Source organism: Carica papaya, chromosome 6 (genome assembly GCF_054855325.1).
Source record: "Carica papaya isolate Zhongbai chromosome 6, ASM5485532v1, whole genome shotgun sequence".
In the NCBI taxonomy this organism is placed as follows: Eukaryota; Viridiplantae; Streptophyta; class Magnoliopsida; order Brassicales; family Caricaceae; genus Carica; species Carica papaya.
The window spans coordinates 1,319,656-1,343,105 of record NC_142314.1 but is presented as its reverse complement, the minus strand read 5'-3'; the positions used below and the strand labels follow the sequence as shown (position 1 = coordinate 1,343,105).

The window sequence follows — 23,450 nt, the reverse complement described above, 5'->3', positions numbered from 1 at the left end:
TACCTCCCTAAGAAGAATGAAAGAAGAACGAGTTCGTGAAGGGAAGCCTTAGCAATTTCATATTACAAGCTCTCATTCAGGGAGAGCTATAGAAGTAGAGTTTTGAACTCAGCCACTAAAATGGTACAACTGAATCAAATAAGTCCTTGCAGAATTCAGCTGCATTTGAACCTTCAGAGACTGTTTTATTCAATATTTGGTCAACTATCCTTTTACCGACAAATATAGTATAAGCATGAGGTTCACGAATGATGATATCTCTCAATATACCAAAACTATCACTTTACATGTAATAGGAAATGTAAGAATTAATACATAAAGCGGAAGATAAATCAGCCATTTGCATTTCTCATGGATGTTGTAATTGGATCAGGATTCTATACTCTTCAAGTATTTCATTGGACATAAACTGTTTTCCTTGTCCGCTAAAGGTCCATGGTTTTCTAGTGGTGTTGTCTTGACTATTTTGGAGAGGGACTAGAATCCCGGTTTTGTACTGATTATTATGTTTATTTTTGTTGGCCTTTTGTTAGTTTAGGAAAATTTTATGGAGACACCATAGATGGTCATTGCCTGCTACATCGCTTTTCTTTTCTTGGTTAGAAAAGAATTTTCAAATATATGAAGATTCAATAGATGGTTATTGTTTGGTTGTTTGCCTTGTGTTTCCGCTGTTATTAAGCAAAAATATCTTCCCATAGTTAGCAAGAAATTGCTTTCAAAATCTAGTTAAAGAGTTGGGACAAGGCACTTTAGACTTTTTACTCCACAGTTGAACAATCAATAATGATGACGAAAACATGGAAGGGATGCATAAGAATATAGCAATGCAGGAATAACATGAGAACTTGAAGCATTTATCGTCAAATGCAAGACTCAGCATCTATGCATAGGCAACATGCAATGTCTTTAACTGCTGCCAAGCCTCATCCTGCACCACTTCTATGAAACTTAACAACAAGCACATGTGAAGAAGTTCGAGATTGTTGTCACCTGCTGAATGAGATGATCAGACATGGCTGCTATGCCAGACTTTACACCTCTCTGATTTCACCTAATAGTTATTCTTTATTTTCTTTACTTAAACCTGTAGGGTTCATTGCCAAGTAGGATAAAGAACGGAAGCAGAGAACTAAGCAAGGAGCATTTATCTCAAATAACTATGTTTGTAAAATCGACTATTCAAATACGAGTCTTGTTTTTCATAACGACTAGGAAAAATAAAAAATAAAAAAGAGAAAGAACTATCAATACAAGTAATATTTTGAATAATTTTTTTGTAAGCTTAAATTTGGATTAATTTATCATTTAATTAATTATTGCGCATGTGATTAATGACAAAATTCCAGAATTTATAGCTAGAGATGTTATTGTTCAGAAGAAACAAGGAAAAACATCAAATTATTGTGTATTTAGACATTAAGAAGATTAGAAGCAAAGAATTTTTCCAATACTAAAAAGCTCTAGAGCAAACTGCAATTTAGTTTATGGTTTCAACAATGCAAACTCTGTAATTTATTTTGTGAAGATTCAGTTTCTAAAGTTTATATATTTTTTTTAATAATTTTACACTGTATTTCATAATAATTTAACTATCGTTAGAATGTCTTCAATGGCCAGCAAAAATGCAAAGGAAAAAGTACATCCAAGGAATCTGGTCCTACCTCTTTAGAGCTGTGAAAGCAACAATGCTAGCTGCTCATCAGACACCTTGACTTCAATGCACACTCCCAGTGATGCAGCAAGTCTCGCAGCTAATTGATGCTTGCACTGGACAAAAGGAAAACATAAAGAAGAATTAAAACGAATAACGAAAATAAATCACAGAACGAAAAATCAAACAATTAGATTGATTAAAACAATGATTAAGCAAGAGCATAATGAACAATCTTACACAAAGCTGTTCTCCTTTATTTACGACGTCGTAAAAGAATGAATAACATCCACAATAGTTCTCAGCAAAGCACGGATATTCCTCCTTCCTCCGTGATTCTCCCACGACCTTGTCAAGATTTTTCAACAATTTAATCACCTATTTCCAACCGTAGAATTCAAATTTAACACTTCAAAATTTCACAATTAGGTTTTCATATTCACCTAGCAAAATGTTTCACAGATTCGAGTTTCTACATCACGTTCCCCTCTATTTCGATTTGACAAGTTAGCTTTGATTTTGAGTTACATGCCTAAAATACCTGGAAGATTGAGCGGCCACTCGGCTCACCAGAGATTCTCTTAACACCTCTTTGATCCACTATCCTGGTCGCTCTCTCGAGGTTTTTCCCGAACAAGAAATGCAATCTGCAATAATACTAAATTCACGCAGACACTAGCACACTGGTACTCAAATCTAGATATCTAGGGTAAAATTTTTCAGAATGGGCGAGGTTTTGATGTATACTAACATGGAGAGTTGATCTTCGGTCACTGCAACACTTCCATTAATTTCTTGTCAATGAAAAGCAGTACATGTGAATACAGATTCAAATAATCTATTTATTTTCAATCAAAAGCAGCATTCATGTGATCACAAATTAAAAAAAGAAAAAAAAAAGCCACCAGCAGACAGATAAGAGTACCTGATCGAGTATCTTCAATGGCTTTCCACACTGCCTCTGCAACCAAACTACTTGCGCTCATCTTTTCACTTTGTTTTCTTTGTTCCTCCTCCGATTTTCTGTGTGTGTGTGTTCCCGCCCCCGCGCGCGTTGGGATGGAGGGAAAGTGTTAATAAATCAAACAATAAATAATATATATATATATATATATTCTTAATTTAATCCATCTAATTATTTAAAAGTATAAACATGTGTACAAAATATTTACTTCATATATTATAATTTTTTAACTATAAAATTAATAATTTAATTTCTAGCCTTTTTTTCTAAAATAAATAAGCGTACATAATAAAAAAATTTATAATTTTATATAAAACAATAAAATGCCAAAACATAAAAAATAATTTTTTTAAAGATCTTATAGATTTTAAATTACAATAAACAAAATAATACAAAATAAAAAGGTATTTCCTATATTAAATATAAAATTTATTACTAATACTATAAATATAAGACTTGAGATGTTATTTAATATATGTATAAAACGATATAAGATAAACTTTTAATATTAATACGACTGTAAAAATAATTTAGAAGAGTTGACATCTTTTCTTTTTATAATATAATATTATTTTAATCAAATTTTATTTTTTTTCATTCACATATATAAAATATAATATAAGTATTAACAGTTAGTTATAGAAAAATAATTTATTGACTTGAAATTACTAAATAATACTAATCTAATATAGGATTAAAGTTTGTCAATAAACAAATAAGAATATATATATATTTTTTGGTGGAATTTTATTTTTTTTATTCACATATATAAAATATAATATTGGTATCAACAGTTAATCATACAAAAATAATTTATTGAGCCGAATAAAATGATAAGAATATATATATACATATGTATGTATATATATATATATTGTAATACTCATAATTAATTTTAAAATATTTAAAATTATTATATAAAATATAATTTTTAAATTTATCAATTTTTTATTTAATGTAAAAATTAATAAAAAATAAATAGATGATAAAATTAAAAACAAATTTGAAAAAAAAAAGTGAAAATTTAGGTTATAATAGTATTTTTTAAATAAAAATTAGAAATTAAAGGTCAAAATGTAATTTAAAAAAATATATCACGTAGAACCGTCCGGTCAGCAGCATCGACGAACCGGAGCGCACCGCGTGACAAGGCATGTTGACGCAGTGCCATGCGGGAGGCCACACTGGCAATCCGTGTGCCCACGATTGGACGCTCTAGATTTGTTCTCGCGCATGTGGACAGTCTGAATCTGTTCCCTCCTCAGACGCGATCAAACGGTTGCGATTGAATGCGATGAACAGTTCAGATTCATTTCGTCTTTAAACGCGATCGTACGGTCAAGATCAAATCGCGATGAACGGTATAGATTCACTTCCTATTTAAACGTGATCGAACAGTTCAGATCAAACGCGATAAATGGTTTAAATTAAAATGAGACGGATATAAATACCTTAGTTCACACCAAACCTTAGCCCTAGCCGCTAGCCCCTCCTTCCCTCACAAATAAGAACCAGCCGCCGGGAAAGGAGCCGACCGTCTTCTGTTGTAGCACCAGAGCCACTTCCGACCGCCAAAAAAGATAAAAATTCTATCAGTCGCTCAAAATTTGATTTTGAACACTCCTATTGCTAAATCAGAGCAAAAGGACCAACGGATGAGCCAAAAACTGCGGGTAAAATTTAGCGGCGCTGTAGTATAAAAAATCAAAAATTGCATCTGATGAGACCCTTCCTGATTCCTGTTTCGTGCAATTTTTTCACCGTTGTATTCACCATTTTGTTTTCCACAGGTTAACAAAAGAAAAATGTCCAATCGCGAAGGTGAGCTAGCAGCGCCGCCGTATTGAAAAACTCCGCCGCCGCGAGCGATGGTGCCATCGCTGGAGCGCGGCAGCACCGCCGTGTCAGAATCTCAAAATTGGTTGGAAAGAGTTTCTAACACCGATTTTGAATTTTTTTAGGGTATTTATAAGTATTTGGAGCGTGTTTTAATCTCCGAAAAAAAATTTAAGAAACCTAAAGACCGCTAGTAGGCGCAGCTAAAAGTTTAACGTTTCGGACATCGATTCGAGTAAAAATCTCTCACCTTATTTATTGTTATAGAATTAAAGTTTAATTATAAATAATGTATTATTTTGTACAATTTATAAAATTTTGATAATTAATCGCATGTTACTAATGGAGGCGGAATCGATTATTATTTATTGTTGATCATGTTTGATTGACTTTACTGTTTTAAATGCATAATAATACACTGAAGTTGGCATGATGATTCAGTGGTGTTTCCTTAATGCATGTATTGCTTGTTTTGCGTAATTTATAGTTAAATTCTGTAACTGGAAATTAAATGTAAACATAAAATTTTGTAATTAAGTAAATGATTGAATGGTAGTCTTACTGGATATTCTGAGAGATGATGGACGGACTGGGTGCATAGCAAACCATACCGTGAATGTTACCTTATACTGGATGGGGTATCGAAGATTGATATTTTTGTGCTCATACCGGACGGGGTAAGGGGACGACCCCTTTCACTCTCATAGCGGACGGGGTATTGAGGGATGATATTTTTGGCGTTCATACCGAACGGAGTATGGAGATGACTGGTTACTTGAAAATATTAAATAATGGTTTACGCATAGTGGGGATATCCCTATGAACTCCTATAGATACCAATATACAAATAAAAAGTGAAAGTTGTTGTTCTGGTTAATTGAATATGAGATTATGATATTGGTTATGTTATTGTCTCTATATATTAGTTTTGAAAATTTCGTTACGGTAAGTATATAATAAATGATTTTACTTATAATAAATGAATTTACTTAAAATAATAGTTATATTAATTATTTTCATGATTTTTACTAATTTTTATTTATGTATCAGTGAGTAGTGTGACATTCTTCTTGTGCTAGTATAGTTCACTATTTTATTAATCATTTTAGATTAAGAGAACCAATATTTAAATTCTGATCTATAAGAGGGTTGCGAATATGATGTCCAGTTGTTTATTTTCTATTTATTATTTTGATTTTTCGTTGTTTCTTTTAAAAATATCATTTTCGTATTTTCATTGGGTATTCTGAATTATTGTATAAGGAATTTAAATCATAACACTATTATTTTACTTCTACGTTCAGTTTATAATTTATTTCATTTCAAATTCTTGTTCGCCACATTTATTTTAGTTAGAATCTTATTTTTTTTTACTCACATATGTAAAATATAATACTAGTATCAACAGTTACTCATAAAAAAATAATTTATTCATATGAAATCACTAATTAATATTAATCTAATACAAGATCAAAGATATGGATATGTATATACATATGTGTATATATATATATATATATGTATATATTCTAGTCGAATCTTTTTTTTTTCCGACTCATATATGTAAAATATAATATTAATATCAATAGGAAAAATAATTTATTGAGCTGAAATTACTAAATAATACTAATATAATATAGGGTCAAATTTTGGCCATGAAAGGAGAGGGATATATGTATACATATGTACGTGTGTGTGTGTGTATATATATATATATATATATGTTATTTCCAATACCAAAGTTGAAAGCTTCAAATTCCAGCTGCTGCCATTATTTTAGACATGAAAATTTCAAGCACTGAACTTATGACCTTGAAAGTCACCATAGATTTTTAATTCCGTAATCGCAATTATTCACGACTTAATTACTTTGAACTAGAGACCACGTTCTTGGTTTTCTTTCTTTTTAAATTCACAAGTTGATTTTTTTTTTTTTTAAAAAATAAAATTTATATAATATAACTAAAGAATAATTGTAATGTAGCATTTCCTGCTCACTAAACATTTATAAAAACCCAGTTGACTTCAAAAGGAGATTATTTTACTAAATAATCATGAATATTTAATTATTTAATATGTAAATAATTATTTATACTGTGCACTCATATATACGTATATATTTTTATAAAATTAAAATTTAAAATAAAAACAAAAGGAAAATGATAGAAGGGAGCACGGATGAACAATCAAAGAACAGAAGAATCTTGTTATTTCCATATGCAGAAGATCAAAGAAAAACAAAATTGTTGGTTCAGTCATTCTGGGTGTGACCAAATATATAAACTCAAGAAACCAAATCAACGATGGACAAATTGGTCAGGACTCAGAAGAACTTCCAACTTGTGAAGAAAAAAACTTCTTTTCCATCAGCATTTACCTACCCTTCAATGACTTTTTGTATCTACACAAAAGTTCTCTTTTTGACTATTATTATATATATATATATATATTATAACCTAAATTGAAGAAAAGTCAGTCTGCCGCCCACCCTTTTCAAAAGTTTCAAATTTTCTTTTTGTTTTTTTTGGGGGTCACTTTATGAGACTGGGAAACAGATCATCTTCTGCTTCATCTGCATTGAGGGAGTAGATGTCAACAGGAGCACAAGTGCTGCCAATGTTGTTTCGTTTGAGTTTTTGACCGGAGTTGACTTTGCGGTGGTCGAGATAAACCACAATCACGGTTATGTCATCGTGAAAATGGCGTCTTACTCCTTTCTCGATCTTCTTAATGTCCTTGTATCGCATTTCTCTCTTTTTGGCAGCAACTTGAAGGGCGGCTCGAACCAATCTCCTAGCTATTCCCTGCAAGGAGGATAAAGCAAGTAAACCACCAAGTGTAAATATAGAAGTTAAAAGTATAAACTCAATAAGGATTAATCAAATGCAGAGTAAATGTTATGGAGGTTGGAATTGAGTCGGTTCGAATAGGAAAATGCAGGAACTCACAGCTCGTGGATTTTTGTAAACGATTTCCACAGCTGCTTCATCACTCAACTGCTCCCACAGGCCATCCGATGCAAAGATCAGGAATAGGTCTTGTGGCCTAAGCTTTTTAACAAGAATTGAAGGTTCTGCTGTCATCGCAGGTCTCCTCAAGGGAACAGGGTTCCCGTATTGCTGGAAAACTGGGTCTTTGTAGAAATCGGGTTTCTTCAAGTACACATCACCAATAGATCTAGAGACCTGAAAAGAGGGGGGAAAATATTCACATCAGGTTTCTCCATTGAATGTTTTAAGGTACCAGATTATTTGTTTCACATCCAGTGGTAAAGTAACAGCTCTACAAATACATTACTTTGTTGTATATGAACTATCAGATATCAGATCAAAGTAAAATGCAGAAGATTTTGAAAGTGACAGAAAAAGAAAATATGATTCCCAATTACGTAGTCTTTCGTGTTATGCTTCATGGGGCCTTCATGTACATCTCAGGCGTGGAAGATGGACTAAATTTCACTAAGCTGCCTGATACGGTAGATCAGGAGCCAGAGCAAAGGATTCCAGGAAGAGTACGGTAGAAACCTACTTCAGAACAACCTTGACATACAGAAGCTTTTGTGCATTAATCTAATAATAAACAACAAACTGTAGAAGCCCATTTAAGTATCAATCATTAGGTTCTCGAAAGCAAATTCAAAATACTTGAATGAATTGTAAGGTTAATCAAGTAATACTTGCATTAACAGCTCGATGTGATAGCCTTACAATACACTAATAAAGAAGTAACACACTAAACCTCAAGGCACATGAAGTCATAGGTTTCAACGCGATAGCATCATGACAACATTAGTTAGCCAAGCTTCAAATTCATTGCTGTCCCATGGTTCTTTCAGTAAGGAAGTGGATATACGTGAAACAAACTAATAAAAAATAAGAGATTGCCAAATTGTACCTGAATTATGCCCTTAATCCTCCAAACTCCACGGGTGTATACCACGATGTGGGAATCATCCGGATGGAGTGCCTCAACTTCCTTTCTCACTTCCTCAACTGCAACATTATGATCTGTGGATAGCCGTTCTGCCACCACCGGGTTTTTGTTATCCCCAGAAACCTTCTTCCCAAGGACAGCTCGTGAATCCCCAAGATTCGCAATGTATAAGACGTCATTTGAAATTGCACCAACCAGGCAACATGATCCAACTGAAGCAATTCGAGGCCTCATTGTTAATGATCGCTTCACCAAATGCAAAAACTCCTCTTCGGTGGCACTGAATGCTCTCTTTATAACATCTGCAGATAATCCTCCCTGTTCTGTAGCAAATTCTACAATTGAAACAAACATTTTTAAATTAGAAAATGGGTAGTAGTAAAATTAAAAGACTAAACTGAAAATTCTAGAGAATGATCAAAATGAAAAAAATTTACACCCATTAATGAGTACTTAGGCCTATAAAACCTGTGTGTACAATGATCAAAATCAAACAAAAAATTCAGGTTTATGTATAGGTTTTATAGAGGATTGCCATATCCGATACGAATTCAATTTACAGATATATATATGTACATATATGTGTAGACAGTTATCAAAATCAAACAAAAATTTCAAACAAAAATTATTTAAAGGGTTTATAGAGGATTGCCATATGGAAAAACAAAAAGATACTAACAAATCCAGATGACAGAGATAGATGAATTAGACACTGACACATGCATGTAGTATCACAGCAAAACAAGTATATACATCTCATATCAGTACATCACGCAAAAACCCCGGGAAACATCCAAATTTCAAATTACGGCGAAAAGGGTTTTACGAGAAGCGAGGGGAGAGATAGAAACTTACTATTAAGATAAGCGAAGAGATGATTGTTGACGAATCTGGATGCCTCAGGTCCGCCATGGCCATCATAAACCCCAACATAGGTTGCAGAAGGAGTAGTGAAAACCTGACTCTGATCCTCGAGATTGGAGTTAGCCTGGACGACGGCGATCGAGTAATCGCCGGAAGCGTGCGGCTTGAGGTCGCTGTGCCACAGCAGCCCATCTCCACCACTCCCGACCCGCCTCCCGAGGCATCGTTCCAACGGTCTGCAGCAGGACCGCAACATCATCATCTTCTCCGCTTCTCGTCCTTTCTTATCTCTGATTTTCTGAAACGGCAAAATAGATCCTCTGAATTGTTTGTTAGTAAAAACAGATACACAGATTTCTTCTGTATAAATAACAATGTTGATTCGGGAATCTCTCGTGAAATAGAGGGGGTAAGGTTGCTTGTTTTGCAGGTTTTTTCCGAGATAGAGAGAGAGAAAGAGAGAGGGTTTATGGAAAGTAGGGAAAGGTAAAGAGAAAGGAAAGTTAATGGGGGAAGAGGATATGCCGCGTGAAGAAGAAGATGAAGAGGAAATAGAAGAGAGATGACTTGAGAAGTAGCTGTTGCAGGTGTATTACACTAACGCGTTGGTAAAGTTATACTTTCCTTTTTAAAAAAATTATTTTTCTTTTATTTTTTATATATCACAATCGCTACTTTTTGTCAACTTTGACTTTTTTACATTTTTTTTTTCAAAATTTTAAATTCTTTTGTATTTTATTTTCAAATAAAATTTAATTGCAATTTCAGTCCCTCTATTCACTGAAATTACAATTCAGTTCTTTTGGGTAATTAATTATTTTGTAACTTAAATATTTTAAATAATTTTTTTTAGATTATATTTGGGATTATTTTATTTTTATTTATAATCAATTTTAATATTTAATTCTTACATTTAGTAATATAAAAATATAATATTTGCTATATTTTTAACAATAATTACAAAGATACAAAAAAAAAACCCTTTATTTGTAATTTTTTAATTCTTATTTTTTTTTAATTTCATCTCTTTATTTAATTACTTTCTTGATGTTTATTTTAACTTAACAATTAATAACATGAATTATAAAATTAATTATATAAGTTAAGGCCATTAAATAAATGTTTACAAAAATATTATATGGTTGTTTAATATATAAATTATGATTAATGAAAAATTAATTTTTAGGTACATGTTGTTCACCAATTTATAATCACTCAAGTCATATATGAAGCACTACCCAAAATTTACCATAAATTATCCTTCAACGGTAATTATAGCACTTTAATTTTGCCAAATTTTAAATATAATAAATAAAAAAATTAAAACAAGAAAATAACGAATAAAAAAAATAAATTCACGAAAGTTAAACAAAGTGAAATTCAATTTACCCACAGTTTAATTTATCATTGTCATTATTATTATTATTATTTACTGTTGATATCATGGTAAAAAATAAAAGATGAAAAATATAAAAGAAAATGAAAAAGAGAAGAAAAAAGAAAGGAAAAAAAAATGATGAAAAACAAAAAGAAAAATTGAATTAAGAGAAAAAGGGAAAAAAGAAAAATGAGAATAGAAAAGAGAGGCTTGACCGGAGCAGACCCGACCCAAATATTGAGACCATTACCCCGGCCCAGGAAGCAGCCCAGAACACCAAACGGAGTCGTTTTGAGCGGACCGATAAAAGGAAAACCCTAGGTTTATTTCTGTAAGATTTTTGCAGGGGTTTTTCTGTTTACGATTGAAGTAGTGAAGGAATAACGGCTCTCTTTTCCTGGTGCGCGGGGGAGATCGAGGAGCAGAGAGAAGAATCCTTGTTGCACGGAAAAGGGAGATTAGGGTTTCGGCTGAGGAGATTGGAGAGGAGAGAAAGAAGAAGAAAGGCGAAAAACAAGCAAAAAGGAGAGAATAGAGTGAGGATAAACAGAGATTGGAAGGGAAAAAACGAAGAACAAGGAGGTTCAGTGGTGGAGATACCGAGACGATAGGAGAGTAGTTTAGGAATTTCCAATCTGGGTCTGTTAGGTAAAGTTTCTAAAACCTGTAACAATGGCTTATTATTTTCTACATGACTTTTATGTGAAAGGAAAGTGTAGTTGAATTCTATGTTGTCTATGTTTCTGTATGCTGAATATATGGGGGATGTTTTACTAATTTAAGATTCGTAATTGGTTAAGTTGTTATGATTGAATGATGGACAAAGGTGTGTGCTTATGAATGATTGATTGTGATTGTGGTTGAATGATGAATAAAGGTGTACGCCCATGAATGAACTTTACATGTATGCCTGCTCAGTGCATGCCTATTTGGAGGTAACAGTGTGTTGAGGAGGACATGTAAGTCAATCTTGAGCCTCTAACTCTAAGTGAAGACATTTCACACGATATCTAATCTGTCTTGGCCTCCTTTATTGGTTTTTTTTTTCTTGCTTTGATTAAGAAAAGATGGCTCATGCTCTCCTTTAAACCTTTTGAAGCTTCAGGTTATTAGGAATTGTCTCTTTCTTTAAATCTGGTTGTATTTCTATGGTCATTGGTTTTTAAGTGTTAAATTTGTTGCAGCTCTTCATTTTTGCCTTTTTTGAGTTCCATGGTGGTCTATTCAGGGGGCTTCAAATCTGTTTAAAGTCCCATTTTAGTCCTGTTCTGTGCTTGCAAACTTCAGTTTCTGAATGCCAGTCATGTCCCTCTTCAAATCTGTTTTGAAGTCTCCCCCCCATGCCTCCACCACCTGTTCGCTGTTTCCTTCACTCTTTTATTTTTATTTGGACATCTTATCACTATTTAAGAGTACACTTTCATTTTTATCCAATGTGTGTCTGTTAATGTTTGAAAAGAGCAGGAGATTTTTTTATCATTTGAATTTTCATGGGTGTTTGATGAGGTTAAGAACATTTGAGATGCTTAACTATGTTAAAGGATGAAGTTTTGAAGTATTCAAGGGGCTGTTTGATACAACGGACCAGAAAATCTACCTTGATTGCGTTTAGGTAACCTGTTTCGGTTGAAGATGTTTTCGAAATGGTTTTAAATTTCATTCTTAAAAATTACTTATGGTTCTCTCTGGAGTTACCTACGCTGTTTAGAACCCAAGCTACTTCTTTCTTTAAATTGTGAATATTGCAATTTTGCTTCAGGATTTATTTTTATGTTTTAGACCTGTTTGCACGTCATGAATCCAGTCTGGCTATTCCTTCTACTTTATGAAGTTGTCTTGATCTTTTAGGATACAGCACATCCTTGGATCTGTTTTGTGTTTCCAAATTCACTGTTTCGGTCTTTGTGATTAGAGGCTGTTTGGGCTTTATTTATGCAGATTAGCTAATATGGATTAAATAGGAGCTGTTTTAGGTTATTGTGGTCACTGTTTAAGTCTTCAGATCTAAGGTGCTGTCTTGGAATTGTTTAAGCTAGGATTGTGACATTTTACTTGCTACTTGGAGATGAAATGAATAGGAAAACAGAGGCTGTCTTGGGCTTTTAAGCATGATTAACTGAAAGGATTTGAGACGTAAAAGATCAAAACTATGACTGCATGTGTCCTAAATGGATAATATATCTTTTGAGGAATCCTTTTTGCATAAATTAGTGTATTTTAGGTTTAGCCTTTTACTTTGGACAGAGAGATTATTTCATTGGCAGATTTTTTGAAATCCTATGTCATTGGATGAGTGCCTTATCGATTCCCATCTAGTTTTGTTTTATGGACTTAGCTTCTCTTTATTAGGGCAGTGTATACTTTGGTGTCTAATCTTGGCTTAAATGGATAAGTGGTGGCTCCTTTTGAATTCATTGAAAAACTTTTATTTTTGTGGAGTTATGCCCGCCTTACCATTGTGACAATAGCGATTTTGACAGGCAAACCAAACTGGTTTTCCCCTTGTGATTTTTATTTACCTAGTAGTTTTTATGATTGGTAAGTTGATATTGTTCTTTATTTTTTCTGAAAAAAGTTGGAGTTGTTGTTGGACTACTCGTTGAAAGGTGAATTTTTGTTTAAGTTTGATTTTCAGAGCCTGTTAAATGAAGTAGAAGCCAATAAATGCCATAGATTTTGTAAAGAAGGAATATGGGGATTAGTGATGTAGGATTTAGAAGGTGTCGTGCTCATGTAGTGAATTACAAAGAGACTGTATGTAAAGAACTTTTTATGCGTTGGCATATAGATAAATAATTACAGTTTGTGAAATGATTGGGTAATGTAATTGAAGTTTAATATTGCCCAAGTTCACATGTAGTGATAATTATTAAGTATGAGTAGTGTAGCAATTAATTATTACTCTAGGGTGTTTTTCATTACTTAAAGATTGTGGTGGAAGTCTTGTATAAGATACCCTTTTATTTATTATGTATATTTTTGAGAGATTTAAAGTGTATTGTTGATCCTGCAATGTTCTGGTTTGCAGAATAGAGTTTTCTTCCTGAAAAAGATGAGTTTGATACCGCGGAATGTGAAATCTAGGAGTGTAGGCAAGGTGAAAAGGGAGGATAATGATGAGGCTGCACTTTTGGAGAATGAAAGAAACATTGAAAATGGAACAGATTCTGATCTAGACATCACAAAGACAAAGAAGAGAAGGAAAGAGAAAGAAAGGGAAGAAGAAATTGAACAAGAAAAAGAAAGGAAGAAGCTGGAGAATTTCTTGTTTGGATCTCTCTATTCCCCTGTTGTCTTTGGAAAGGAAGAGAAAGAAGAAAAGGACGGAGATGATTTATTTGTTGTGGTTCCTTCTGCAAATAGAGAACTAACTGTTTATGAAAATGATGACGGGATTTCAGAAGAGAGTGGGTATGAAGAAGACCCAAAGACCAGGAAAGCAGTTTGGAAGGACGAGGAAGAAGAACAGATCAATGTGAATATAGCTAAAGTTAATCGATTGAGGAAGCTGAGGAAAGAAGAAGACGAGGGTTTGATTTCTGGTTCAGAGTATGTTTTAAGATTGAGGGCCCACCATGCGAAGTTGAATCCAGGCACAGAGTGGGCCCAGCTTGATTCACAATCCAAGAGTGATAACTATTGTGATGATGAATCGTCAGATGAAGAAAATAGGGTTGAACTGGCCCATGGTTACAAAGATATTGAAGCTGCTGATAATATTCTTCGAACAAATGAAGAACTTGTGGTGAAGAGCAGTGTCAAATTGTTGCCTGGACTCCTTGAGTATTCAAAACTTGTGGATGCAAATGCAGAGGATCCTTCAAATGGCGTGATTAACTCAGTTCAGTTCCATCGAAATGCTCAGTTGCTACTTACAGCTGGATCAGATCGAAAGGTCAGATTTTTCCAGATTGATGGGAAACGAAATACAAAAATACAAAGCATTTTCCTTGATGATTGCCCAATTAGGAGGGCAAGCTTCTTACCTGATGGTTCACAAGTTATTGTAGCTGGAAGAAGAAAGTTCTTTTACAGCTTTGATTTGGTGAAAGCAAAATTTGATAAAATAGGTCCCTTGGTTGGTAGGGAGGAAAAAAGTTTAGAAGTTTTCGAGGTTTCCCCTGATTCAAATACGATTGCTTTTGTGGGTAATGAAGGTTACATATTGTTGGTTTCTTCGAGAACAAAGGAACTGATTGGGACGCTAAAAATGAATGGGACTGTTCGTTCTTTAGCTTTTGCTGAGGATGGGAAGCAATTATTGAGCTCTGGAGGAGATGGTCACGTGTACCACTGGGACTTGCGAACAAGAAGATGCATCCATAAAGCTGTTGATGAGGGCTGCATAAACAGTACTGTCCTTTGCACTTCACCCAATGGAAGTCTTTTTGCAGCTGGTTCGGATAGCGGGATAGTGAACATCTACAAGAGGGAGGAGTTTTTGGGTGGAAAGAAAAAACCAATCAAGACTGTCGAGAATCTGACGACCAGAGTGGATTTCATGAAGTTTAACCATGATTCTCAGATATTGGCAATATGCTCCACCGTGAAGAACAACAGCATGAAGTTAATACATATCCCATCACTTACTGTTTTCTCCAACTGGCCTCCCCAGAACGCGGCCCTTCGTTATCCCCGTTGTATGGATTTCAGTCCTGCTGGTGGCTTCATGGCTGTGGGAAATGCTGCTGGAAAAGTGTTGTTGTACAAGCTGCACCATTACCAGAACGCTTAGACAATGGTCATTGCTTACACTCAGACAGTAATCAATGCAGTTGTGCTATCTCCCTTTCTGGGTATCAAAGTGGCAAAGGTAAACATTACTTGAAAATCAGCATATACAAAATGCCCGATATTTTTGGTTTTCCTGTTCTTATCTCACTTGGAGCTGTAACTTATGATCTCTGAATAGGGGTCTAAGGTGATTTTGTCCACAGTTGCTAGTTAATGTTTTTGAGTTTTATTGAGGTTATTATCCATAATTTATGAGTTTTAATTAGAAAAGAACCCCCTGTTCAACATATTAGAGTTGTGGGACTTCTATTTCTGCATACTACTAGAAATTGTGTAATAGCTAAAAGATTCATTTGGGTTTAATAGGAAAAAGCACATGAGCTGCATCATTAGGAATTTATGATATTAAGATACATATATTTATATATTTGGATTTAGCAATTCAAATATTCTAGATGTTTTTGTAATTATTTTCATGATATGTGAGAATATAAATTTATGGTATAAAGTATGGAAATTTATTTAAAATGTATTAGTTAGTATTTTTAGAGATAGAAATAAAAACGTAGGGATTTAAATAAAAGGATATTTTGTTTTTCAGGCTTACATTGTATATTTTTTTAACAGTGTTTAGGTAAATAAACTTTTCTAGGTTGGTATATAATCCAAGCAAACTTGTGAGAGATTTTTGTAAATTTGAAAAGTTTTTTTTTACACAGAATTTGAAAAGTTAATATCAGTGTAATTTAAGCATCTATAAAAAATATAAAAATAGAGTTTATATATATTCTGATTGCGGAAAGTTTGAAACCATTTTGTTCAAAAAAAAAAAAGAAAGTTTGAAATCGTTATTATTTTATTATTGCTAAATTTTATTATTTTTCAGAACTTTACAAAAACAGCCTGAATCCCATGTGAAATTTATAGTCAAAGACTAATAAATTGTGTAGAAATCTCATTTTCAAATATCCAAATTGGACTTGCATATCATCTTTAAGAGTTTGAGTTGTAAACAATGTAATTATGGCCACTAAATTATTTATTTTTTTATTTATAAAAAATTTAGCTATAATATATTATGATTACCCAACTAAAAAAATTTAATGTTACTAAATTATCAGTTAGGCTGCTTTTTGTGTGTTACAATTGATATATTGCTAACAAATATATGGTAGTGATAGAGTGAGGGATGTGATTGGAAGACTCGGAAGGTTATGTATGATGCAAATAGCATAGAATCTTGCTTTTTTATGAAGATATTTTTCATGGGTGCTGATCTCTGAAAACACATATTACTCGTCTGAATTTTTTTTACGAGAGATGCCGCAACGAGAAGAAATGGGTGAAGGAAGGAGGGGCTATGATTTGTTTTTTCACATGAAATGGGTAAAGATGGTTGCGGTTTCTTTAATGAATTTGAAGAAGAATGATCAAAATATTAGTTGGGAAGAATGGAGAAACAGGAGGAAGAAGAAAGTTAATGAAGGTTAATTTTGTGTGATGTGAAAACTTTTAGTGATGTGAGATTAGTAAATGAGATGGATGGCCTTTTAATAGAAAATGAATAAACTTGCTAGGAAAAAGAAAGAACAAAGAAAGGTGTGGTACCACTTTTTGTCATATGATTTCTGCAACTTTATTGCACCCATCGTGGTTGTGGACCAAAGATTCTTTCACTTGCTTGGAAAGCAGCATGTCCTCAGTTCTTTATTTCTAAGAAACGCATGCAATCATCCAAAATTGTTCAAAGTTAGTTCTCTTTGTCAACACCCAAAAGGAAATTTTAGTAAGATTTTTATGTCAATCAGAATATAATTCTCCTATTTGTTTTCGTGTAAACATCTAGAGTCCTATAATTTTGGAGTTGTGAAGCACATAGTTCAGATTTTGTAAAATTTTCACCAAACCAACCTTCACATCCAGTGTCATGCATTGCAATCATTGAAGTGATTGAAATTTTGATGAGAATGGTATTGATCGTAACATGTGAATAAGCCTTTCTCACATGAAATTAGATGTGAAACTCAGCATGGTGTAATATCGGGGTAGAGACAAAATATCGAACGAGTACAAAGCATTTCTGAGACATCTTAAAGGGTACAGTAAGTTTATGCTACAACAAAAAGATAAGGATGATATTCAGTTAAGAAGAGATTGTGTTGATTTCACAAGTGTGGCTCTCCTTACCAAGGAGTATGGATCTTCGGCAATAAGGACAGTCTCCGCGAGTTCTAACCCAAGGGTTCAAGCAGGATGAGTGGAATCGATGCCCGCATGGCAGACTTACAAGCACATCATTCTCCATGAAACTCTCTAAACATATGCTGCAATCACTTGATGCACTTGATACTCTTCCTTCAGTATCAGTTTCTGTGCAACTGTATACCTCCATATGCAGATTGTCCAGAGCTTCCTGATTGAGACCTGGTGGTTTCTGTTGTTGCAATAACTGTGATCTTTCCATTTGAATGTTCAAGTCAGTAAATGGGGAAGACTGCCCCAGAGAATTATCAGTTCCCCAGTCCCCTGCATCAACAAGTCTCAAGTCATCCACAATCAGGGAGTCCCTTCGGGAAATTTCTGATGAAGCTCTGCTGCTCCGGCTGAATAAGTGCAAACATAACATACATTATTATCTTGAAAGTGGGCTGAGGATTGGCAGCAACAGCAAAGAGAAAGAAAAGAACATGCACATAGAATCATTATCGTCATATTGTACACAATAACAAGCATGAAAAAGAAACTGCCAATTACAAATTCAAGATTATTACTATAATATTTAGTAACTGTAACAGTAATAATGGTTCTAAAGTTTATGTTCACAATAACTAACAGTGGCCGTCATTGCACAAACAAACTAAAAAGCATCCTGCATTGAAATAGAGAGGATTGAAATGTGTGAAGTTGATCTATCTAGTATCAAAAAGTTCCTGCAGCTTTTAAAGTGAAAGTGCAATCTGTCGAAGTAGCAAATATGCAGAAGTCCGCACATATAAAAGAAAGAATCTGGTGATATGTACATAGATATATAGATCAAATGAGTCTAATGGCTTCCATTAGAAAGGATATGAATCCATGCATTATTAATGTCAAACGTCCCATGTTGTTCAGAGCACCAACCTGTTCTGAGAAGCAGACACGCCTCTCAGTCTCTCAAGAAGCCTTGCCCTTGCAAGTAGCACTGTCCCTGGAAGTCTCTCATTTCCATTTGAACTCAGCCTCCTCATTCTGCTTAAAGTTTCTATATTGACATTGTTACTTGACGTAAACTGACTAGTGCCTTGATCAAGCCGAACTGATGCACGCTCCTAGGCAATCAAAAAGCAATAGAGTAAAGACCTAAAAGACTTGCTTAGATCAGAAGGAATTGCTGTTCCTAGGCAATTCTTGATCTTACATATTGTCAAAAATTACAGTTTGGACAGTCCTCTCAATCCATGCCAAGCCACTTGCAAAAATAATCCGCAAAGTGGACCAAAATTTTCTCTTTTTTCTTTCAACCAACTAAAAATTTTCTCTTAGGAATGCTCTGACATGACCTCTTCCTTTTAAATTTTTTAGTATTGCACTAACATTTTGCACTGTCGTGCACATTCTAGGTTGTTTAGTTGTTTTTCATCAATATATTAGACGAGACCATTTCTTTAATCTCATTCTTCTGGTCATGAAAGGGAAAAAAGAAATTATGGAAGTATTGTCGTTCAGATGTAAACAGTTAAATAAGGTCTCCTGAAACTTTAACTATTCTATTAACACAAATTTCTATATATATATATGTATGTATGTATAAAAGACAACAAATCAAGGCGTGTTAAAGCACTTCTAAAAACAATGAATAAAAATTTTTTAAAGAAAATGTATCTCCTCTAACTAAACTTAAAGACCGATTTCTTTTTAGTAATCAATTACACAGTAAGTCAAACACGACTAGGTACAAGGTAATAAGATTCCCATAACAGCTGCAATAAGAAAAGATAGATACTCTGGCAATTCAGTCACGATTAGGACTTTGGTTCTTTCTTAACAGCAAGATCCCCATCAGCTCAGCACACTGATTTCTTCTCTATTAATATGTTACTCAGATGATGAACAAAACTAATATTATTCTCCCTGAATGTGTTTCCTAAGGACTTGACACCATATACAGGCTATCTGTTCATCCTTACCTCAATTTGGAAACAGTGAAAACAAAATTTCTTTTAAAAGAATGTAAGTAACAACCTTAATCCGCAGGATCTTGACATAACGCATAGCATCTTCTGTTTTAAGTTAATTTTATCAACAGCATGGAGTCACTAATTGAAATTTGCTTCCTCTAATTTTGTTAATTGCTAATTTGTTCTTAATTTTGCTCCATTCCTTCATAAGTGTTTTTATCCATTGCAGGTTTGACTGAAAATCAACCATGAGTTGCCTTATTGGTCAAGCCAAAACCAATTAGGTATTGCCATCAGGTCTAATGCTCCATGCAGATAAGAAGCAAATAGAGGCAGTGAGAGAAACATATTTGGTTTATTATTTGTTATTACCAGCACCGGAAATATTGCTAAGCCAAAACACAGCTTAGAACTCCGTATTTATAATTCCCGAATCTTCTCATAAACCTAATCCATAGTTCCTTTTGTTTTCTATTATTTTTCCAGAAGCAAACAGAAACTAAATCAAAACCATAATTAAAAGCAACAATAGTGAGAGAAATGAATCGAACTTACGTAGTGAGAGGCACGGGGACTGAGCCTCGCGGTTTGCGGGCGCCGGAAGGGGTCACCACCGTCCAAATCATTGCGGTGAGTATGACGATGGTGGCGACGGTTGTAATTCTTGTGAAAACTGCGGTCACTAGAAGGATAAGATCCTAAATCCTGGTCATCCCGGCCCAATCGTAACCTCCGATTGTAAAAAAGTTCCGACGCGCTCGTCATGCACCAAGAACAAAATATTTCCTCCGAAATAACCGAGAAGAAGAGAGGAGCTAAGTGCGCGGCGGCTGAAGAACTTGCTAAACAAAGACAAACTAGAAATACAAATGTATATGTATATATATGTGTATAAATTCTAATATTTTTTACTAAAATTTTAAAGATCCGGAAAAGACAGAGCAGAGACGGAGAAATGGGAAGGAAGATGAATGCGTTTTTTCTGTTTAAGGTCTTTCTGCAGAGCGGGAGAGACATATAACTGGTGTGTATATATATACATATATATAAATTCTATAGACTGGGACAGGCTGAAGATGGATGGTCGTTGAAGGTTTATTATGCTACTTGTCAGGTTGTTGAATTTAAAAACACGAAACGGAAAGGAAAGTTGTATTTGGTGCTGACGTTTCTCTTTCGTAATTTTTACTTTAATTTTTAATATTTTCTATTTATTTTAAATTTATAATTTTTTTAAATAAAAACACTTAAAATAATTAAAATTTATTTAATTTTTTAAAAAATAATTTAAAACAATTAATTAATTACATTAATAAAATTAGTCAATTAATTGTAATATTAATTTCTTTTTTATTGTTATTAGATTATTGATTTAATTAATTAGTTGAAGTTATTTGTAAAATATTTAAATATATTTTAATTATTTTAATTTTTCTGTTAAAAGATAAAAACAAACTGAACGTTGTAACCAAATAAAAAATATTTAAATAATAAACATGGACAATTAATTTAATAATTTATTCATATATTTAATTACCTTAAGTTAATTACCCATACATACACATGCCCATGCATACATACATATATATATATACTATCATCTTGTAGACACTTTCTGAAAGATATGGGTGTATGTATATATATATGTTCAGGGGTCTGGTTTGTCAACGCCGTCAACATTCCTGAACCAGTGAGTCCTGGGAAAAGAAGCAGCCGTTGCCGGCACATCGTCCATTACCCATTCGTGGCCTTTGGGGAAGTAAATGCCTGTTCGAGGATGAGGAACCCAGGACGACGTCGTTTGAGCCTCGACCTTTGATTTCTCATCACTCTTCCCCGACGACGACCCACGAAATTTCTCCCCATAGTAGTTTGCCCCTGAAAGCTTCGTAAATGGACGCTCAACTCGCTGAGTTTCCCTGCATGAACTGGTAAAACCACGATCAACAATGGCGGATAAAAGTATACGATAATAAGTAGATGTAAAAGAATGTCAGAATTAAGAAGAACCCAGATTATTTTTACTGAAGAATTTACAGATCAAGAAGAACCCAGAGGATTTTCTTTGCGGAATCACCAGTTTAACCTCGCTAATCCAGAACAGGAAAAGAGTAGAAAAATAAAAAAAAAACCCAGTTGACCCACTGACTCGGTCTATGTTTTCAGTCTAGCCAACTTCATGAACTCTGAATCATGATCGGCAATGGTGGAAATGGGAAGATAATTAGCAGACCGAAAAGAACGTCAAGATCAAAAGGAACCCAGATGATTTTCTTAGCAGAATCATCAGCTTAATCTCACTAATTAAGAACAGGAAAAGAGTGGGAAAATAAAAAAAATAGACCGACTGACTCGGTCTATATTTTTAGTCTACAACTTCATGAACTTTGAATCATGATCAACAATGGTGGAAACCAGAAGATAATTAGCAGACCGAAAACAATGTCAAGATCAAAAGAAACCCAAGTGTTTTCCTTAGCAGAATCACCAGCATGATCTCAGTAACAAGAAGAGGAAAAATATAGGAATTTTTTTTAAAAAAAAACCCAGTAAACTCACTGAAACTAATCGGTAATCCAAAATCAAATCCCAAAAAAATAAACTTCCTCATCTCTATGAACTCTGAAACCATCAAACTCTCAAATTTAAAACATTTACCTAAAGATTAACATCTTAGTTTTCGAAATCCCAGCTCTTGCCATCTCTTGAAAAAAAAACAGAGCAACTCAAAGAAGAACTAACACACTGAATTCCTGCTCTGCAGTATACAAACTTCAAAAACAATGGAGATTTACAACAAACAAACGCAGTATTTTATACTGAAACTCAAGAATATGTTCGTTTGGACTCATCTGGTGAAATTTCAGAGGAAAAAAAAAGAGGTAAAGACGGTAATAAAGTACAAGTGGTAGTATGGAGGGCTCTGTTTTTCAAAGACATGTTGTGATGCTCTGTTTTCAGAGAGCAATCTGCGGCTGTAAAAAAAAATGAAAAATTACAAGATGCTTTTTAGTTCATAAATGGATTTAAAGAAGGGTTGTGGGAGATTGATGCTTTCGTTTGCGTTTGATCTTGTTTAGGGTACATTTAGAATATATAGATCTGTTTGAAAAGAGTGGTTGAGTTGGATTTATAAAGGAAATTAGATGTGACTCTTTGCTTCCCTCTCTTTGGATTGTAGCCGAGTTCTACTGTTTAGTTCTGTAGAGGAAGTTTGGAGTTGAGATCTAGTTGGAATTATGGTCGATCATACATATATATATACATATATATGTGTATGTGTGTATTCACATATTTTTATTAAGTAATCACCCTGTCCATAAATCAATTATAACCCAATTGAATAGAACATGTGAGGAATGCACAACTAATCATTTAAACTCGTACATTTTACGTATCCAAAGTTATGATTCGATTTCAAATATTATATCAGTTTATATAAATTAATTTTATTATTTCGTTTCTTCATTCAATTTATAATTTATTTATTTTTTTAAATTTCAGATCATTACTTTACATTAGTATCAGAGTTACATTTTTTTTTAATTTAAATTTTTTAAATCATTGATGATGTAACTTTTTTTTTTAATTATTTATTTATTTATAAAAAAATAAATATATATTTTTAATTAATTTATAAAATTGAATATTTCATTCAATAATTATTTTTGATCCAATTTATATCAACCAATTAAAAATGTAAATTTTTTATAATACATCGTATTTAATACGATTGCTGATTTAGTAAATATGTATAATATTTTATGAAATTTTCCTTTTTACTTAGTGAATAAAATTTCTCACAATTTAAATAATAAATTATTGGTATATACAATAAATTTTTAATAATTATTTTTTTAAAAAAAAATTATGCATACACATTCATCATATCATAACATTGAAAAAATATTTATAAATTTATAATTTTAT

The 23,450-nt window shown here is 33.3% G+C and overlaps 5 protein-coding genes across 11 annotated transcripts; 1 reads left to right on the top strand and 4 right to left on the bottom strand.

Moving 5' to 3' along the window:
• Nucleotides 1-712: 712 nt before the first annotated feature.
• On the bottom strand, nucleotides 713-2,719 carry SSN2 (zinc finger SWIM domain protein). Of its 4 annotated transcripts, none has more exons than XM_022055549.2 (6): nucleotides 2,580-2,719; nucleotides 2,406-2,448; nucleotides 2,196-2,301; nucleotides 1,895-2,032; nucleotides 1,665-1,770; nucleotides 713-1,087 (listed from the first exon to the last, which is right to left on the bottom strand). In XM_022055549.2, the coding sequence occupies exons 1-5, from the start codon at nucleotides 2,638-2,640 to the stop codon at nucleotides 1,669-1,671; spliced, it is 450 nt and encodes a 149-aa protein (XP_021911241.2). In that variant the 5' UTR covers nucleotides 2,641-2,719; the 3' UTR covers nucleotides 713-1,087; nucleotides 1,665-1,668. The 4 variants fall into 4 exon arrangements, with proteins under 4 accessions (XP_021911241.2, XP_021911242.2, XP_021911243.2 ...); XM_022055550.2 differs by having other exon boundaries at nucleotides 2,406-2,427; XM_022055551.2 differs by having other exon boundaries at nucleotides 738-1,087; nucleotides 1,895-2,002.
• A 3,914-nt stretch (nucleotides 2,720-6,633) lies between these two features.
• LOC110806704 (Protein phosphatase 2C family protein) lies at nucleotides 6,634-9,840 on the bottom strand. Its single transcript, XM_022031623.2, has 4 exons — nucleotides 9,243-9,840; nucleotides 8,349-8,722; nucleotides 7,403-7,639; nucleotides 6,634-7,258 (listed from the first exon to the last, which is right to left on the bottom strand). The coding sequence occupies exons 1-4, from the start codon at nucleotides 9,511-9,513 to the stop codon at nucleotides 6,986-6,988; spliced, it is 1,155 nt and encodes a 384-aa protein (XP_021887315.2). The 5' UTR covers nucleotides 9,514-9,840; the 3' UTR covers nucleotides 6,634-6,985.
• A 1,117-nt stretch (nucleotides 9,841-10,957) lies between these two features.
• Nucleotides 10,958-20,056, top strand: LOC110806677 (Transducin/WD40 repeat-like superfamily protein). Of its 3 annotated transcripts, none has more exons than XR_015821423.1 (3): nucleotides 10,958-11,277; nucleotides 13,658-15,442; nucleotides 19,750-20,056. XR_015821423.1 is itself a non-coding variant. In XM_022031597.2 (2 exons), the coding sequence occupies exon 2, from the start codon at nucleotides 13,682-13,684 to the stop codon at nucleotides 15,362-15,364; it is 1,683 nt and encodes a 560-aa protein (XP_021887289.2). In that variant the 5' UTR covers nucleotides 10,958-11,277; nucleotides 13,658-13,681; the 3' UTR covers nucleotides 15,365-15,830. The 3 variants fall into 3 exon arrangements, 1 of the variants encoding a protein (XP_021887289.2); XR_015821422.1 differs by lacking the exon at nucleotides 19,750-20,056 and adding an exon at nucleotides 17,379-17,511; XM_022031597.2 differs by lacking the exon at nucleotides 19,750-20,056 and having other exon boundaries at nucleotides 13,658-15,830.
• LOC110806679 (putative E3 ubiquitin-protein ligase RHY1A) lies at nucleotides 17,311-20,612 on the bottom strand. The gene is made up of 3 exons (XM_022031598.2): nucleotides 20,076-20,612; nucleotides 18,484-18,671; nucleotides 17,311-17,966 (listed from the first exon to the last, which is right to left on the bottom strand). The coding sequence occupies exons 1-3, from the start codon at nucleotides 20,535-20,537 to the stop codon at nucleotides 17,507-17,509; spliced, it is 1,110 nt and encodes a 369-aa protein (XP_021887290.2). The 5' UTR covers nucleotides 20,538-20,612; the 3' UTR covers nucleotides 17,311-17,506.
• A 407-nt stretch (nucleotides 20,613-21,019) lies between these two features.
• On the bottom strand, nucleotides 21,020-22,561 carry LOC110806703 (glutamate racemase). Of its 2 annotated transcripts, none has more exons than XM_022031622.2 (2): nucleotides 22,179-22,561; nucleotides 21,020-21,439 (listed from the first exon to the last, which is right to left on the bottom strand). In XM_022031622.2, exons 1-2 carry the CDS (start codon nucleotides 22,220-22,222, stop codon nucleotides 21,169-21,171), a joined length of 315 nt encoding a protein of 104 aa, XP_021887314.1. In that variant the 5' UTR covers nucleotides 22,223-22,561; the 3' UTR covers nucleotides 21,020-21,168. The 2 variants fall into 2 exon arrangements, with proteins under 2 accessions (XP_021887314.1, XP_021887313.1); XM_022031621.2 differs by having other exon boundaries at nucleotides 21,020-21,448; nucleotides 22,179-22,504.
• Nucleotides 22,562-23,450: the final 889 nt, after the last annotated feature.